At 46.9% G+C, this 18,928-nt stretch overlaps 1 protein-coding gene across 1 annotated transcript in view; it reads right to left on the minus strand.

Annotated features, from left to right (window-relative positions):
- Positions 1-16,092, minus strand: part of LOC143828386 (parathyroid hormone 2 receptor-like) — a 68,986-nt gene extending 52,894 nt beyond the window's left edge. The window contains exons 1-2 of the mRNA XM_077318783.1: positions 15,619-16,092; positions 5,736-5,841 (exon numbers count right to left, since the gene is read on the minus strand). Of these exons, the coding sequence (XP_077174898.1) occupies positions 5,736-5,841; positions 15,619-15,687 (175 nt within the window). The 5' untranslated portion in view covers positions 15,688-16,092. The remainder of the gene's footprint in view (positions 1-5,735; positions 5,842-15,618) is intronic.
- Positions 16,093-18,928: the final 2,836 nt, after the last annotated feature.

The following is an 18,928-nucleotide window of genomic DNA, read 5'->3' on the forward strand; positions in this document are numbered from 1 at the left end:
CCCCAAACCCAGCTCCCTTAAGGCTTCACCCCCAACCTGAAACTAGGGACCCCAATTCTCAGGGCTTCTTGTTCTACCGGAGAAAAACTCCAGATTCCATGCCGACTCCCAAAGGGGTATAGTGCTGTTAAAATAAACCTGTCTTGTACAAACAGCAGATTGCAGAAAGATCCCCAAGGAATCAACCACGAGATGCTCTCGCCTCCTGCATATTGTTGGTCTAACCGGGAAGTAAAGCAGAAAATATCTGACATGGTGTGGAAATGGAATGTGTAGGAGGCACTAGATCAATGAGTCAGAAGTGGTTCTTCTCAACGTTTCTGAAATGCTGCCTGGAGCTTTTATTTTGCCTCTCTCGTTCTTGCCGTTCTTAGCTGGTTTTCTGGGAATCTGAGCTCTCCTTACCCTCCCAAAGGTGATTTCTATTCACCATTAATCTACTGCCTTTGTGTGCACGTGCTTTATTAAACTGGCATTCCACAGTTTATGAAGCTCTTGTTTCCATAATTTGTTTTATTTCCCTCTATAAAGAAATGCCTTTGTGCTAGGAAAATTTCAGAGGAGGAAATTTTGCTCTAAAGGGGGGGGGGGAGGTGGCATTAGCCCAACTCCTCACCTCCTTTCAGATTCAAATGACTATCTAGGAGACAAAAGTATGGGTCAGATCTCCCACACCTCCTAGCTGTTATCAGAGATGGGGAGGCATGAGAGGGTAGGCAGGCGACAGTCAGGAGTTCCCTGTGTGCTCCTGTGGAAGTGATTATTTGATTCTGCTGACCTGCTTAGTATGGCTGGGGAAAAGGGGAGGTGATATAATCCCCTCGGTACAGGCAGTGGATCTCTTTTGCGTGGGATATGGGGGAACAAATAAACCTATGATCTTCCAGGACTAGAGATGGAGGCTATTGAACATATGCTTCCATGTGGAGCTACAAAAGCCCCTTGAGGTAATTGATATACAATAGAACCTTAAAATTAAAAGGGCCATGTGGGTGGCTCCATCTGGGCCCGGACACTACCCTGTCTGGGTGGTGTCTAGGTCAGCGGGCCAATCTGGATCCACCAGCAAAGCTGGGCACGTCCAGATTGGGCCGGCCCCTGGAGCACCCGCCTCCAGGAGCCGGCCTCATCACCCGCACCACCATGAGGGCCCTCCGGTGAGGAGGCCACGTGCCCAGGTATGCGTCAGCCTTGCTGGGGGGAGGGGGCCGGGATGGCTTCCCCGTGGGCCACAGAGCACACCACCACCTCACAGAAGCCCTGGGTGTGCTCTGCGGGCCACAGGGAAGCTGCAGGCTCGCCGGAGGGGAGGGGGCCGGGGATGGCTTCCCTGCGGCCCACAGAACTTCCCTTGCCATGTTCTCGCTGGCGGCCTTGCCGGCGCCCGGGAGGGGAAGCAGCCACGGCGGGGGCGGAGGCCTTTCGGGGTTTAAATCTAGTAATCTTATAGAAACCTGCCTTGCATCGAACATCTAGTGAGGTATGTTTAGCAGAGGGAAAGAGGGTTTGAAGGTTTTCCCCAAATTTCTTTTGGACTCCCTTGCTTTGAATCTGTGAAGAGCTAAAAGAAGGCTTGTAAACATTTTCTTTGTAATAGATCTTTTTTAAATTTGAATTCTGGTAGTGGTTCTTTGTCCCACATCAACCCTCACTATCCCAGAAAAGTTATCCAAAAGAGGAACCCAGGGAAGGTGGACAAGCAGCTGTCTCTCAGCCTCACCCACCAGGGTGCACCCAGCAGGTATTTGTCCCCACAGAGTCCATGTGCTGAGTCCACAGTGGCACAGGGGATTTGTTTTCATTTTTAAGAAGGTGGGATTGAATCACAACGCAATTCCACGTAGCACCACTGAGCCAAATGGGGCATTTTTTGCCTCTTCCAGAGCCTATTCTGCATCTCTTGATTTTCCTGCTTTTATTCTTGCTGATCTCCGCCCGATTCGGGCTCGGGCATTATGAGTGATCTGCAACAAACATTATTTCCGAAACGAAACAGCTTTAACATACTTGCGTCATCTGCATCACGTTAGTTTAAATCTATTCCTGATGTTCTGACGTACTTCCCACCAGAGTGCACCTGGATATGTTTTTTTTATTACCGTATTTGTACACTTTTCCATTTCTGTGCTGTCGCAAACAATCTAAGCTCTCAAAACAGAGCTTTACAGCGTATTTACCCGTGAAACAATTATTCCCCCTTTCTTTCAACTCCGCGAGTCGACCAATCAGCAGGAGATAAACACGTTCAGTCAGCATTGGAAACACGGGGGTTGGTTCACCAATCAGCAAAAGACAGTTCCGTAACGTCACCATTGGGGAGGAATGGGGGGAGGAATGCCGGTTAATCCGAGTGCCGAGGACATCTACACGTTGATCCTTTGGTGCATCCGGCGCAAATTGGTGGATATTCTGGAAAATAAGCGCTCCCTGATATTCCGAGGCAAAGGTACGGTGAATGCGGGTCGAGGCATGATGGTTGCAGATGGAAAATTTCCATCGATGGAAATCAAACTGGAAATCGATTTCAGTGCAGACGGGAGGGACTAAATCGACCTGGGAGTGGGATAAAAGCTCCGTGCAGTTTACACCCAGGACTCTGTAGTCAGGGGAGGAACTGGGCCTGGATGTCCTGATTCTTCCCTACCAGATGGGTCTAGTCCAGCACACGCCCCAATGGTGCCTGTGGCACGGAAGGGAGCAAATCAGGGCCTGAGTTGGGACAGTCCCAGGCTGAGGCTAATCCTTGCCCAGGCTTCCACTGACATCACCTGGGCAGGGATTAGCCCTGCAAACAGACGAGCACCAGCCAGGCCTAATTCTCCATGTGGAAAAGGTCACACAGATCTTCCTGAAGAAGCAGGAAGTGGGCGGGAGCCTACCTTAAACAAAAGACTCCCCAGAGCCCATGGCTCAGAATTCCCTGCAGCCTCACCAGTGACCACTCCAAGCCACTAGTACTTAAACAGCCTAACAACAGCCCTTCAAGGCTGACCTCACCAAATTCCTTGTCGATTGCAATCCCAACATCTCCAAAGCAGCCATTTTCTTCAGGGGAACGGATCCTGCTCATCTGGAGATCAGTTCAAATAGGGGGAGATCTCCAGATGATACATGGAATTTGGATACCTGATCTATCTCACCTTCATAGCATGTAATTCAAAACCGTTCAGAAACACTGGGTGAAAAAAGTATAATAGGCCCTGAACTCACCCTCTTCCTTAATTCTGCTCAGATGATTAACCTAAGAAAGGATATTACTAGAACTGGCTCCCCTTCTGGGATTTTAAGTACATTTAACCAAATTGCCTTGGCCTGCAGATTTAAGGTCCTACCCCTAAGATCCTCTCCAACTTGACCTTCCTCTTGGTTTGATAACGATTGCCTCAGAGAAAAGGTTGCTCGTCTGTCCAAAGAGCTCACTTTGTTAGAAAACTACACACTCCAAAAAAGACATTACGAATCTTTAACCAACACTAATAAGCACTCTTATTATCAGCCGAAATGGGACCATCTTTTAGCGGCATTTAAATCCAATAACAGCGGCTCTTTTGGGGAAACGATTGCAAACTACTTAGGTGAAAGCAACAGATCATTTAAATCTTTTATCTCTTCCCAAACATGGTGCAATTATTTTTCTACACTCTTTGCTGCCTCCCCAATCCAAAATAATCACCTTAGTCTCCCCTCTGCTGATTCTCTTCCTAGCTGGCCACCTGTTAGTTTGGATGAAATTGAAAACCTTATCTAAGAACTAAAACTAGGCAAATCTCCAGGCCCCGATGGACTATCAGCTGAGCTATTTAAACTAAACTCTAACTGGTGGAAACAACTTCTGGCAGACCTTTTTACAGCTATCGACCAATCGGGAATATTCCCTGAATCCTGGCTTAACTCAGTCATTGTGCCTATTTACAAAAAAGGTGGCTCTAGCTCTCCAGAAAATTACCGTCCTATTAGCCTTCTAACTATTGCCAGTAAAATGTATGCCAAACATCTAGAACAAGGGTAGTCAAACTGCGGCCCTCCAGATGTCCATGGACTACAATTCTCAGAAGCCCCTGCCAGCATCTGGAGGGCCGCAGTTTGACTACCCCTGATCTAGAACTTAAGATACTAGATTGGGTGACTTCAAATGACCTAATAGGTTCCGAACAAATTGGCTTTACTAAAAATTGTTCTATTTTAGACCACTGCTTAATCCTCTATTCTCTTGCAGACAAATATGCTCATACAAGTAGGAAGAAACTCTACGCAGCTTTTGTTGACCTCAAGGGAGCATTTGATTCTATTCCCAGGTGTTTACTATGGAGAAAATTGCAAGACCTTAATATTGATTTGCGCCTATTACTACTCCTAATGAACCTCCATTCCAACAATACCTGTCAGGTCAAATTTACTAAAAAGGTTCATTTAACTAACTCCTGAGAGGAGTTAAACAAGGCTGCCTCCTTGTTCCTCATTTATTTAACCTTTTTTTACACAATCTTCCAAAAACCCAAAGACTCATAGTCATCCCCCCAAACTAGAAACTGCCAATCCCACTTATTCTATATGCTGATGACACCGTATTGATTTCCTGTTCCAGAATTGGTCTGAACAGATCTGAATGCTTTTTATTAATATTGCCAACTCAATGACCTATCGATTAACTTCGAAAAAACCAAAGTTGTCTTTTGCACAGAAGTGGTACCCCTTAAGCTGGTGTATTGGTGGTCATCAAATGGAGCAGGTCAAATGGTTAAAAAAATTAGGAATCACTTTCCAACATAATTTGCACTGGACCAAACATAGAAATAGGATTATTTTGCAGGCTAACTGTGCCACTACCCATTTAAACTGTTTTTTCTTCCTTAAAGGTAATCAGTTTGTCCCAGCTGCCTGTCGTGTGTTTGACTCAAAAATTCTTCCCCAAATTATATACAGTATCCCTCTGTGGATCTCAGCTTTTAACAAAAACTTGGAAAGGTTACAGTCTGCCTTTTTCCGGCAGATTTTGGGAAGTCCAAATTATGTCCCTTACTCCTCTTTATGTCTCGAAATCGGCCATAATCTTCTCAAAACTAAGGCCTGGATTTCTACCTTCAAATACTGGCTAAAACTGCTTTTTAGAGTTTGATCAGATAGTCTATCAGCCTGTTTATTGAGAGACTCTTTTAAATTTAAATGGCTCTCTACCATCCTTACTACACTCCAACAAATTGGCATTGACTACGATTACATCTTATCTCTGAATGAATCTTCCATTATGTGCCAAATTAAACAAAGGCTCCTTGATCAGGAATTCCAAAAAGTCCATCCTACTGTTCCGGCAACATGCCTTCCATGTGCTCTTGGTCTCCAGGTGAAGCGTGGGACAATGCTGGCTTAGATCTATAACTCCCCTTTACGGCAGAGCGTTTTTGCTTGCTCGGCTCAACACTTTTCCATCCAAAGTATTACAAGGGAGATTTGCCAAGATTCCTTTCAGAAATAGACTATGTCCCTGTGAATTAAACACTCCTGACACCATGCAACATATCTTACTGGATTGTCCCTTGTTTATTGTCCAGCGAAGGCATATTATACCTTTTATATTGAAATGGAGAAACCATGCAAAAGACCTGATCTGCCATTTTTGATTGAGTGATAAGGATGCCAGTGTCACTTTTATTATGGCTGAATTTTTGTCTTTTTAAAAAAGGTATTGTGTGTGTGTCTGTGTGCGTATAATAGGAGAGGCTCCTCAGATACCTCACCTCCTTCTTCTTGGGGCTGGGCTGTGATGTTCTGCTCACACTGAATTCTGGCCTCCAGGAGAAGGTAAATTTGATCCTCTGTCGTAACGGTGTAATCCAAATCGACCTGGCAAAGAGAAAGCCCAAACAGAAACAGAGCTGGTGAAGAACAGCTGGGCAGAGAGCTCCCAATCATAAGGCTGCATTTCACGACAGTCACATTTTTGTTTGGAATAACAGAACTAATTTCTAAACATCTAAAGTTTTGGCCACAGTGGAACTGGCAGGGCTCTCTTCTTAAGTCTCGCCTAACAAAATCAGTTTTTGTTGGTGCCGCGTCACTCTTGGACTTGAGAAAATTAGATTTGTTCCCTTAAGAGCTAGTGTTGAGCTGTCATTACAAACAGCAGACTGTATTGTAGAGAACCAGGTTTAGTTCCCCGTTTCTCCACATTGAGCCAACTGGGTGACCTTGGGCCATTCTCACTTCTCTCAGAGCTCTCTCTGCCCATGTACCTCACAGGGGGCCTGTTGTGGAAAGAGAATGGGAAGGCAATTGCAGAGGAAGGGAAGGTGATTGTCAGCCACTTTGAGACCCAGGAGGCCAACTGGGGGACCTTGGGCTAATCCCACTTCTCTCAGAACTCTCTCAGCCTCACCTGCCTCACAAGGGCCCTGTTGTGGGGAGAGGAAGGGAAGGTGAGATGGAGGGAATGGGGGGATTTGGCTGTGATTACTAGTTGTAATCACAACTTAAAAGACGATTCAATAAAAGTGCTACACTCAATATGCCAGCAAATTTGGAAAACTCAACAGTGGCCACAGGATTGGAGAAGGTCAGTTTACATTCCAATTCCAAAGAAGGGCAATGCCAAAGAATGTTCAAACTACCGCACCATTGCACTCATTTCTCATGCTAGCAAAGTTATGCTCTAAATCCTACAAACTAGGCTCCAGCAATATGTGGACCGAGAACGTCCAGAAGTACAGGCAGGATTTCGAAGAGGCAGAGGAACTAGAGATCAAATTGCCAACATATCCTGGATCATGGAGAAAGCTAGGGAGTTCCAGAAGGACATCTACTTCTGCTTCATTGACTATGCTAAAGCCTTTGATTGTGTGGAGCACAACAAATTGTGGCAAGCTCTTAAAGAGATGGGAATACCAGAGCATCTTATCTGTCTCTTGAGAAACTTATATGCAGGTCAAGAAGCAACAGAGAGAACTGAACATGGAATCACTGATTGGTTCAAAATTGAGAAAGGAGTTCGGCAAGGCTGTATACTGTCGCCTTACGTATTTAACTTGTATGCGGAGCACATCATGAAAAAGGTGGTGTTAGATGAGTCACAAATTGGGATCAAGATTGCAGGAAGAAATATCAACAACCTCAGATATGCAGATGATACCACTCTAATGGCAGAAAGTGAAGAGGAACTAAAGAGCCTGTTGATGCGGGTGAAGGAGAAGAGTGCCAAAGTTGGCTTGAAACTCAACATCAAGAAAACAAAGATCATGGCATCCGGCCCTCTCAATTCCTGGCAAATAGATGGGGAAGAAATGGAGGTTGTGACAGATTTTATTTTCCTGGGCTCCAAGATGCAAGATGCAGGTGGGGACTGCAGCAAAGAAATTAAAAGACGCTTGCTCCTGGGGAGGAAAGCTATGGCAAATCTAGACAGCATCCTAAAAAGCAGAGACATCACCCTGCCAACAAAAGTTCGTCTAGTCAAGGCTATGGTCTTCCCAGTTGCAATGTATGGCTGCGAAAGTTGGACCATAAGGAAGGCTGAGCGTCAAAGAATTGAGGCTTTTGAACTCTGGTGCCGGAGAAGACTCTTGCAAGTCCCTTGGACTGCAAGGCGAACAAACTGGTCAGTCCTAGAGGAGATCAGCCCTGCCTGCTCCTTAGAAGGCCAGATCCTGAAGATGAAACTCTAATACTTTGGCCACCTTATGAAAAGGAAGGACTCCCTGCAGAAGAGCCTAATGCTGGGAGCGATCGAAGGCAAAAGAAGAAGGGGACGACAGAGAATGAGGTGGCTGGATGGAGTCACTGAAGCTGTTGGTGCGAGCTTAAATGGACTCCGGGGAATGGTAGAGGACAGGAAGGCCTGGAGGATCATTGTCCATGGGGTCGCGATGGGTCGGACACGAATTCGCACCTAACAACAACTAGTTGTGGGTTTGTGGGGCTTTTGTTTTTATCTATCAAATGTTAAAACCAGAAGAGGCTGGACAATGAGACAGAACACATCGGATACACGTGGGAACTAGCTGTTGGCACGGGGACATCTTCAGCTGCTGGTTTTAATGGTCTGGGGTTATTATTTCCCTTACATTAATGCTTTGTGGCTGAAATAGCTGCCATCTCCTTGCGGGTCTGTATTCTGAACAACCCTTTTCTGAAATGCTTTCAAAGCTACCCAAGGGAGCTCCTTTTCCTGCAGCACTGCAGAAGTCTGCAGGCCGAGTGAAAAAAACATACCCTTTGCTTGACCTGCAGCTTTTGTGTCGCCAGGCAGCTTGCTGGAAGGCACAAAGAACGAGACAGATCTCTCCCAGCCACCCCTGACCCCGAGGATGGGAAAATCAATCTGGCCAGGCAAGGTGGGGAAGACTCTGACACTGCTTTGCAATTCCCTTCCCAAAGCAAGTCATAGCTTGGGCCAAAAAACCAAACTGCGCAGACTGCTCTAGGTTCTGAAGCTATGAAAACCCTTTCTTTAAAAATAACGCAGACGTCGGCATTCTGCACTAGCCTTAAAGAAAGGAATTAACAGCTTTGAGTTCATTCTCATTGTCATTAACTGGGATTAGAGACTCATCTTTGCTTATCAAGAATCCGATGAAAGAGTGGAGAAACCCTCTGTTTCTCTCTATCCAGCCACCTTATTCCAAAGAGAAGGGTGTTATTAAGAATTTCTTTAAGGCAAGAAAGTGATACCCCTTTCCACTGTGGGGGGTCCCACTGACATTGCACTCTGCTAGGGCCCTGCAAATCCTGAAATTGGCTCTGGTGCTATGGGCCCCACAAATCCTTCAACCACTCCTGCAGGGAGGACATGGCCACCCAGGGATGGTTCTTTGATTGGCATGGCGTTTGAGGGAAATGGGTCCTCTCTTGGTGCTGGTTCACCGGATGGGGAAAGAAGAGCTTAGAGAAGCTACAGAGAAGCTATGACTAGAAGGGAAATGATCACTTGAAGCAATGAAAAATGTATTAATTTGGTAATTAATTAATTAGACTTCTAGGCCACCACTCCTAAACCAGCTAGCCTGTAGCTAGCTAACATTGGTTTGTTTAATCATTTGTTCCTGTATTTATTTGTTTATAACCTGCCCCTCCTGGAGTGTCGGCCCAGGGCAGCTTCCAACACACATAAAAACACGTAATAAAATACAATTTATTGTTAATTTAACATAATATATTATATAATTTAATATATATTAAGAAGAAGAAGAGTAGTTGGTTCTTATATGCTGCTTTTCTGTACCTGAAGGAGTTTCAAATCAGTTTACAGTCGCCTTCCCTTTCCTCTCCCCACAACAGACACCCAGTGAGGTAGAAGAAGAAGAGCTGGTTCTTATATGCCACTTTTCTCTGCCCAAATGAGTCTCAAAGCAGCTTACAGTCGCCTTCCCTTTCCTCTCCCCACAACAGACACCCAGTGAGGTAGAAGAAGAAGAAGAGTTGGTTCTTCTATGCCGCTTTTCTCTACCCGAAGGAGTCTCAAAGCAGCTTACAGTTGCCTTCCCTTTCCTCTCCCCACAACAGACACCTTGTGAGGTGGGTGAGGCTGAGAGAGCCCTGATATCACTGCTCGGTCAGAGTAGTTTTCTCAGTGCTGTGGCCAGCCCAAGGTCACCCAGCTGGCTGCATGTGGGGGAGTGCAGAATCGAACCTGGCTCACCAGATTTGAAGTCCGCACTTCTAACCGCTACACCAAGCTGCCTTGGTGTAGAAGAGTTTGGGAGCTCCTCCATAGAACTCTCATAATCTCGTCTTATTTGGCCCCGAGGCCTTAAGCGGCAGTTGCCTCTAATCACGGCTAACAATGAAGATCGGTTTTATTGAGAGGCAGTTTAGCTCAGAGTCAGCAGTAGCTCAGAGTGTTGTGCGTAGAGAAAGGAGGCTTTAATGTGGTGGTCATGCAGTACAATAGAATAAACAAATCGACGACCGCTTTGACTTATAATGAACTCTGGTGAGAACCAGAGAGCTGAAGAAAGAAGCTCAAGCCAAGAGAGCTGGGGAGGGGGGGGGGGTTGTGCCCCACGTTTTACTACCAGAAGGAGCCCCAAAGTGGCTGACTATCGCCTTCCCTTCCTCTCCCCACAGCAGATGCCCTGTGAAGCAGGTGGGGTTGAGAGCGCTCTGACAGAACTGGTCTATGGGAACAGCTCTGACAGGACTGTGACTGGCCCAGGGCCATCCATCTGGCTGCATGTAGAGGAGTGGGAGATCAAACCCGGCTCTCCAGGTTAGAGGCTGCCAGTCTTAACAATTACACCTTGCTAATAACCAATGCTGCACCAACCACTAGACCAAGAGAAGGAATGAAAGAAGGAGACCACTGGGATAACTTCAAACTGATTTCAGGAGGGATGTCAAAAGGCTGGAGCTAGATTGAGGTGACCAGGGAGGAGACCTTGCACCTGATGGACAAATTAAAAACTGACAAATCACCTGGTCCAGGTGGCATCTATCCAAGTGTTTGCAAAGAACTCAGATGTGAACTAGGGGTTCACCACCCTAAAAAGAGCTAGCAACTGGAGACCAACCAGCAGGCAACCAAGAGAAGGAAGATATGGAGGCTCAAACGTGCTAAAGTCATCTGCAGCGTCCCGCCCTCACTCTCACCTCCCTCTCCCTTGTTCCCAGGGTGGGGTTTTAGGTGCAGCCTTCAAACTTTCAGGGTAGCTCCGGGAGGCTCTTCCCGGATTCCCCTCCAAATTTCAAAATGATTGGTCCAAGGGGTCCACATCGAGGGGCTCCCGAAGAAGGTGCCCCCACCCCTCCTGTATATCCAGTGGAGAGTCATCATTCCCATTACAGTCTATGGCGCCATTGAATTCCATGGATGCCGAAGCCAAATTGGGCCCTTCGCGCACAAGCCTACTCGTGATCCCATAAGAGGTGGCATTCAAAGGCACTATGCATCTATGATTCTGTGCATAAGCATTGCAACAGAGAATTATGTTTTTTAAATATAAAAATTAGTGTGTATCACAGTACCTTTACACTGCGGCAGAATATGAAGGAGATTGGTTGGCGTGATATAATGTCATGCTTTGCCATTCCGCGGCTTTACACTATTTTTACTAATGTGCGGAAATGCCCTTAACCTAACCCAGGTGTTGGAAATCAGGGCAAGTTTCAAGGTTTAGAGCCTGCTTTTTTAAAGCCCCCCTCCCCTCACGCACCTTGGCTTAAGCCAAGTAAGTATTTAATACAACAGGGAAAATACCACCCCCACCCCCAAACTCCTTTCCCTTCCCAAACCAAAGGTCCTGTATTCAGAGTCTCAGAAGCGATGTTCCCGGGTCAAGCTGATCCAGTCACAGTCCCTCAGTGAGAAGGAAAGTTCTCCTTTCCCAGGATGCAAATTAAGTAGCTTCATTGCTCCACCCAACAACATATATTCCCTAAACATAGAATTAGTAGCCACACTAATGAACAAAAGCTATTGAGGAAGAATCAGCATGGATTCTGTAAGGCAGGGGTGGCCAAACTGCCAGCAGAGGGGCTCATGGGAATTGTAGTCAAGAGACAACTGGAGAGCCTCAGTTTGGCCACCCCTGTTGTAAGGGAAACTCACAAACTTTTTAGAGTTTTTGGAGGGAGTGAAGAAACGGGTGGACAAGGGTGACCCGATAGATGTTGCTTCCCTAGACTTCCAGAAATATTTTGATAAAGTTCCTGGGCAAAGGCTTCTGAGTAAACTCAGCAGTCATCGGATGAGAGGGCAAGTCCTCTTGTGGATTAAAAACTGGTTAATTAACAAGAAACAGAGCGGGAGTATAAATGGTCAGTTCTCAAAATGGAAGGTGGTAATCTGCTCTTGTGGGGGCCCGTTGGGAGGGCTTCTGGAGTTCTGATGCACTGGTGGACCTCCTGATGGCCTCTGGGTTTGGGCCACTGTGTGACATAGAGTGGTAGATTGGATGGCCCATTGGCTTGATCCAACATGGCTTCTTTTATGGTTTTAAACCTTGCCTGCCATGTAATCCTACATCTCTGGCTCCAGTAGCTCTGGCAGTATGTTAGCTGGTTTAGCACAGATCTATCTCCTTGTGCCAATCGGCTTTCCTTGGGATGTATCTAGTTGTCCAACACGTTTTCTGCAAGATTGCCCACCCTGGTGTTTCTAGGAATCCCATGACAGGGCTGAAGGATTCAGCACCCCATTTCCCACCTTGAACTTCTGTTATGGGCAGGAATGAATGATTTGTGGGGCCTGTAGCACCAGAGCCAGTTGTTGTTGTTGTTGTTGTTGTTGTTGTTATTGTTATACTTTGATTTATTACCCACCATTCCCAATGGCTCATGGCAGGTTACATCAGTTTGAATAAAACCCCAATACAATACAATACAATACAAAACCTTTAATGGTATTCACAATATAAAACAACATACAAATCAGTTCTGTAATAAAAGTCTAAAAAACTGTGAGGGAAGTTACAAAAGGCAAGGGAGTGACAAATACAAAAAGATGAAGCCAGTGACATTTACTTCTTTACCCTGTGGGACATTACTATAGATAAAAACTTGGCCACCCGTTCAGCGGTCTCCGAGCAAGTATCGATAAGCAGCGATTCAAGAGCCCTGACATCTGAGACATTAGGGGAGGGTCGAAGTGGGGAGATAAAGTCAGAACGTTTGTTGTTATACAATTCACATCGCCGAATGATATGGCAAACTGAGTCTGGTTCTGTATGGCAATATCTGCAACTTCTTTCATTGTGCGGAATTCTCCTATATCTGCCTTCAACCATTGCAGAAGGAAATACGTTTAGTCTGGCTAACATAAGCGCTCTGTGGTTTGAAGGCATTATAAGTTTGGAAAAATAGTGTGCCATAGTGTTTGGGGTACAGGATAGACCAAAAGCTCATGGGGAGCACGGTCCCCCTGTACCAGCATAAATTATCTGGAGATCAATATCCTGGATTCTTCTTTGGATAGTTTGGATAAAACCCCACTAAAACCCCAGACATAAAAACATCACAATCCGATGATCATAATATAAAAGAGAAGAACGGCAGAAAAAAAGTATAAAAACCTTTTCCCAATACTTAACTCATAAGGGATGTGTGAAGTTGGGGCAGATGAAACTATAGCCACCATACACATAGTATCCTGGAAGGGGGGCTAAACAGACCTTTCTTGTTGAGCCAGCCTCAATCATAGACATGGTAGAAGAGCTCTGTTTTGCAGGCCGAAAGCTCCTGCAGGACCCGCAGCTCCTTTGGGAGCTCATTCCACCAGGTAGGGGCCAGGACCGAAAAGGCCCTGGCCCTAGTTGAGGCCAGGCGCGCTTCCCTTGTTTAAGGTTTTGTGGGGTTCCAGCAGAGTACAATGGTGGTAAATTATCAAATTTAGAAATCATGCTCCGAGATCAACTTGTCTGGGGCCTACGGGATGAGCATCCTCAACGCTGCCTATTTTCTCAACGCAAGCTGTCATTCAAGCAAGCCCTTGATGAGGCCGTCATGGCGGAAGCTGCTGCCACCAACCCCAAGGTGATGCGACAAGCCAGAGCCACCAGGGCAACCAGATCCAAGCCAGGACCTGTCTTCTCAGAAGATGTTGTGAATGAGGATAGCAAGACAGAAGAAGTCAAAAAGTCTCAATCCTTGCACCCCGACCATCGCAACCCAAGCAAGCCATCCGCCAGCCACTGTGCCAGCTGCAATTGGCTGCTTCCACGGATGACTTGTTGTTTCTGGGATGCCCAGTGCCAGCTTTGTGGCAAGCAAGGCCACATAGTTCAGGTGTGTAGGTCTAGGTCCCAGCTTCACAAAGCTCGGGGAACAATCGTCAACAAGAACAACAACAAACAATTATAACAACGCAAGTCCCCACAACACTTCCACATACAGCAGTGGTTCTCAGCCTTCCTAATGCCACGACCCTTTAATATAATTTCTCATGTTGTGGTGATCCCCAACCATAAAACGATGCAAGTGTTCTTTCACAGAAATCAAACCGAAACTGACCAATGGCGTGAAGATCCATGGTTCACGATTGTATATAAATTGTTTTTTCCCCGGAGTTTCTCAGTTCAGTTCTGCCTCTTGTCCCACCATGCTGATCTCGCTCTTTTTTGCCTGCCGAAGGAGTGGCAACAATGGCGCCTCCCCACCAAGCTTCTCACCCTGCCGCGACCCCTTTGAAAGGGTCATTCGACTCCCAAAGTGGTCCTGACCCCCAGGTCGAGAACCGCTGACATAGAGGAACTCGACATGATAGCATGAGGGTCGCTGCACCAGCCTGCTCAACCTCGAATGGTTCACCCCACTCGGTATTGCCATTTCTGGGGTCAACGGCCTGCAAATGTCACATATGCAAGGTGTTTTATGAAGTCTTCGATGGCAAGAGGGGGTGCTGTGCTTGGGTTAACTTGGGTTAAGCTGAATCTGCACGGAGCTTTTATTCCAATCCCAGGTCATTTAAATCCCTGCCATCCACACTGAATGCAATTTCCATTTTGATTTGGGGTGATTTAAAGTTTCCCTCTGCAACAAGCATGATTGATCCGGAGTGACCCTGCCTTCCCCCCGCAATATCCTGGACTGGATATAACTCTCGATATTTTAATAATCGACATGAGTAAGCGTGCAGCTGTCTGCTTTTCCCGAAATAACTTGTTGCCGAGCCTTCAATGCTGTAGAAAAGCCCTGATTGGCCAGGGCATTAGTTCAAAGGCTTCCTCGTTTGCAGGCTGCAAGGCTTCCCTTAAAGGGGAAGCCCTAACTTCTCTCAGCAAAGGCTCCAGAAGCCCTAACTTCTCTCGGCAGAGATTTGCCTCTTAGATTTATTCCCCCTCCTCTGCTGTCTCCAATCCTCTCCCCCCACCTTCAAGAAAAGAAAGAAGCTCCTGCTGCACTTGGCTCCCACCCCCCTTCTGAGCTTCCCTAATCATATGCAGAACACTTTTCTGTTTCAATGGGGGAGGAAGGAATAGAGGAGGACCCGAGTTCAAATTGATCTGAATTCAGCAGGATTCACAATGGAATAAACTAAGTAAGTGCAGAATCAGCCCTGGTCAGGACAAGGGAACCAAAAACATAATTCATCCACATATATAGTTCAAAATGCTGCTTTGAGATTCGTTGCTACGAAATGCGGAATTTCAGGTTTATTGCTGCATTTTTCCACATCCTAGCCTGAAGACCACACAGACTGATACTCTCATTTCTATTTATTTTGCAAAGCAGGATATTTTTTTTAAATGGACACCCCTGAAATTTAGATAGATAGCCTATTGAAATTAAGGGGAAACAGGGCTTCTTTGAAAACTGATTTCCATTTAGAAGATGGCCCAGACTAGAGAGATTGTTTGGAACAGAGCTTGACGAATTCAGTTAACATGCCACCCAAACGATGCAAAGAAATATTTTGCAATGTGCAAATACATCTGGGGAACAGTGACTAATCTCTGTCATGCACAAGACTCCCAAACATTTCAGAGATCAAACATACCTTTGGTCTGCTTTTGAAAGGAAGTTGGAACAGATGCCCTTCTTCTGTTTTATGCGCGAAGGCATGATGCGACACAATCTCGGTAATTAAAAATGCCAACATTGTGGGGGGTTTCCCCCCTTTCTTCCCCCTAGATAGGCAAGGAGATTTCCCGCAAGCAAACCTTTGGAGATTGGATGGAGCAGAGGAATCCCTACCTGTGCCATAGCCAGGAAACAAGTGCTCACTCCGAGGAATTCCAACGCATGGAGCACTCGGTTTGCCATCGGAGATTGCTGAGTCGGGAAACCCTTTCAGTGCCTTAAGCCAGCTGCAAACGGGAAAGCTGGGCAGAGATGTCAGAGAATCCAGCCGGTGGGTCTGTGCTTCGCAGTAACTCTGTGCAGTGAACTTCTCCAGAAAGAAGACTGGAGCTCGGCACAGAGAGAGAGAGACAGAGAGAGAGAGAGAGAGAGAGATCCTCCCTTGATGTGATCTCGACGTTGGAGGAACACAGAGTGGCTGCAGCAGGAGCTCCTCTCTTTCATGCCATTTGTGCAGGAGTGAGGTTGGAGCCAGGGCTTGGCGCTTGCAGGGTGCATTTCTAGAGGGGCTCAGAGGGGCTCGGTACTCTTCATGAGCCCTCCGGAATCGTCAAAAGCGCCTGCCCTCCTTTTCTGGTCCGAGAAGGGCTCCTCGGAGGGCAGGACTGGTGTCAGCGTTCTCTGAGCTGCAGCAGCACCTGAAACCCAAGTATTAAGATCAGACGAGCCCTGCTGGATCAGACCGGTGGTCCATGTAGTCCAGTCACCTGTCTCTCACAGGGGCCAACCAGTTCCTCTGGAGGGCCAACAACAGGGCAGAGAGGCTGAGGCCTTCCTGAGAACATCAGAAGATCCCCTGGAATTACAGCTCATCTCCAGAGATCAGTTCCCGTAGAGCAGTGGTCCGCAACCTTTTTTAGGCTGCGGACCGGTGGGGCGGGAGGGCGATCCGGCTGCCACACATGCGCGGCAGCAGGTCTGCACATGCGCGTTTGCACCCGCGCATGCGCAAAAGTGCCACACATTTGCAAAAGTGCCGTGCATGCGCGTTTGTGCTGGCGGCCGCACTTCCCTCCCCCCCGCAAAAAGAAGCTTGCCGGGCCGCAAACTAATCGGCCACTTTGGCAGCCAATTTGCTTGCGGCCTGGGAAGTTTCTCACTGCGGGGAGGGGGGCGGGGAGAGGTAGCCACGGCCCGGTGGTTGGGGACAACTGCCCTAGAGGAAATGGAGACAGCTGTCTTCTAGGGATGCCAAACTCCAGGTGGGACCTGGGATCCCCTGGAATTACAGCTCCAGACTACAGAGATTTTGTTCCCCTGGAGAAAACTGAGGCAGCTCTCTTTTTCTAGGGATGCCAACCTCCAGGTGGGACCTGCGATCCCCTGGAATTACAGCTCATTTCCAGACTACAGAGATTTAGGTCCCCTGGAGAAAATGGAGACAACTATCTTCTAGGGATGCCAACCCCCAGGTGATCCCCTGGAATTACAGCTCTTTTCCAGATTACAGAGATCAGTTCCACCTGGATAATTATGGGAAAAGGGAGACAGTTGTCTTCTAGGGATGCCAAACTCCAGGTGCGATCTGGGGATCCCCAGATGAGCTGGGGATGAGCTGGAATTGCAGCTCATTTCCAGACTGCAGAGATCAGTTCCCCTGGAGAAAATGGCTGCTTTGGAGGGGGGACTCCACAGCTGTAGGGGAAAGTGGGGCTGTAGCTAGGTTTAGACTCTCCTTTATACTCTGTCACACTGTTTCTGATTTCCTACCTGGTTGCAATGCAGGCTTAAAATATTCCACTGAGGTCCTTCCCCCTCCCAAATCTCACCCGTGCCCCAAAGTTTCCAGTTATTTCCCAACCCAGAGCTGGCGAGTCCCTAAAGGTAGAAGAGGCCCATTCTGCACACGTTGGATAATGTACTTCGCATGTGCATTTTAGAAAATCCAGCCGCAAAAGCACATGGAAAGTGCCTTATCCATTGTGTGCAGAATGAATCTCCAGGGCCCATGACTTCAGAGGCGAGACGTTTGTGGCGTTTCTGTTCCTGCTCAGAATAGGAAAGGAGGAGAGTAAGAAGCTCATCAAATCACTTCAGTGAAAGTGCGGTCACTTAAGAATCTAAATTTCAATGCCGGGGAAAAGAGTAAGGTAGAGAAAGATCGCAGGGAAGGAAAGGAGATGGAATAGCATTTGCGACCAGATAAAGTTAAGAGGGGATTCGGAGGTGTATCGACCCAGGCCCTGAAGCAACAAGCAGAAGCCACGGGATTCAAAATCGCACAACGGGAGAGGTGGCATAACTTGCCCTGCCCTGCCCCAACTCCTAAGCATGAAAAAGAGCATTAACAACCACGTGAAACTAATTGTGCGTCTTTGGTTGATGGTTATGGAAAGATGCACTGACATCTAGGGTCAAGTCTTTGCACTGCAGCTTTTGTTTTCCTTCTGGGAGCCGATTAAGAGCTTGAAAGCAGATGTCGCTTTTGTTTTTGGAATCAAGGAGCTGCTGGCAACCTCTTAAAGGCGCTTCTTAACACTCCGATAGCTTCATATTTTTCTATTTTTATCCCCATCTGTCCTCTGAGTTGTTACTCTGGGAAGAGCAGAGGAGAGAAGAGGGAAGAGAGGGAGGGCGTTGAGGGGTTGTGGGAAATGGAAATGAGAAACGGAAGAAACTAGATAGCATTCTGCCTACCTTGAAGAGCATGCACGGCCTTGTACGGGTGCCCCAGGAACAGGGTTTGACCTTAATGATGGCATAGTTTAAATAGGCAAAGGAGGGGCACAGCACTGGCTGTTTAAAGGATCAATCAAGTCAACCAGAGAGAAAACCACTTTGTAAAGAAGAGAGGAGGGAGATAGTCCTAACAGTCTAACCGACTAATTGTTCTGGAGGGAGTCCAGAGAGAAAGGGCACTGAAAAGAGCAGGGAGTCTGCAAATGATCCACTCAGGGCACAGGAAAAGATTAATACCAGGAGGTTTCTAATCTAAATATGGTCTGTAGTGAAATAATGGCTTTAAATCATGTTTCATGAAAATCTGGTCCAGGCTGTTGCCCTGTGAATGCTTTAGTCGGCCACATGAGAAAGTTTGTGCTTCCTTTAGTGCAAGTTTGTATTGCCAGTTTAGCTGCATCTGTGCCCTTGAGAAGGCTAATATTGTCTGCATGCACTGGTAGGCAACTAGCTTCAGTTGTTCCCAATTAAACTTGTTCTGAGAACAGGCCTTGAGTCTGGTGAATCAGCATTCCGTCTCCTGGCCTCGGATTGGCTCGTCTACCCTGACAATAGTAACCCAACTGGCTTATTCATAAATTGCCATTTTCTTTAGATTGTTTGATGTGCTCCAAAACCCCACATAGGAATAAGCCATAAAGGACTTCAATTGTAATATGTTGTTCAGATCTTTCTGTTCAGACTTTTGGTTCACATTTTGGGGAAACCCTTGTCTGTACCCTTTGTGCACCTGCAACCTGCATTA

Source organism: Paroedura picta, unplaced genomic scaffold, assembly GCF_049243985.1.
Source record: "Paroedura picta isolate Pp20150507F unplaced genomic scaffold, Ppicta_v3.0 Ppicta_v3_sca22, whole genome shotgun sequence".
Classification (NCBI taxonomy): domain Eukaryota; kingdom Metazoa; phylum Chordata; class Lepidosauria; order Squamata; family Gekkonidae; genus Paroedura; species Paroedura picta.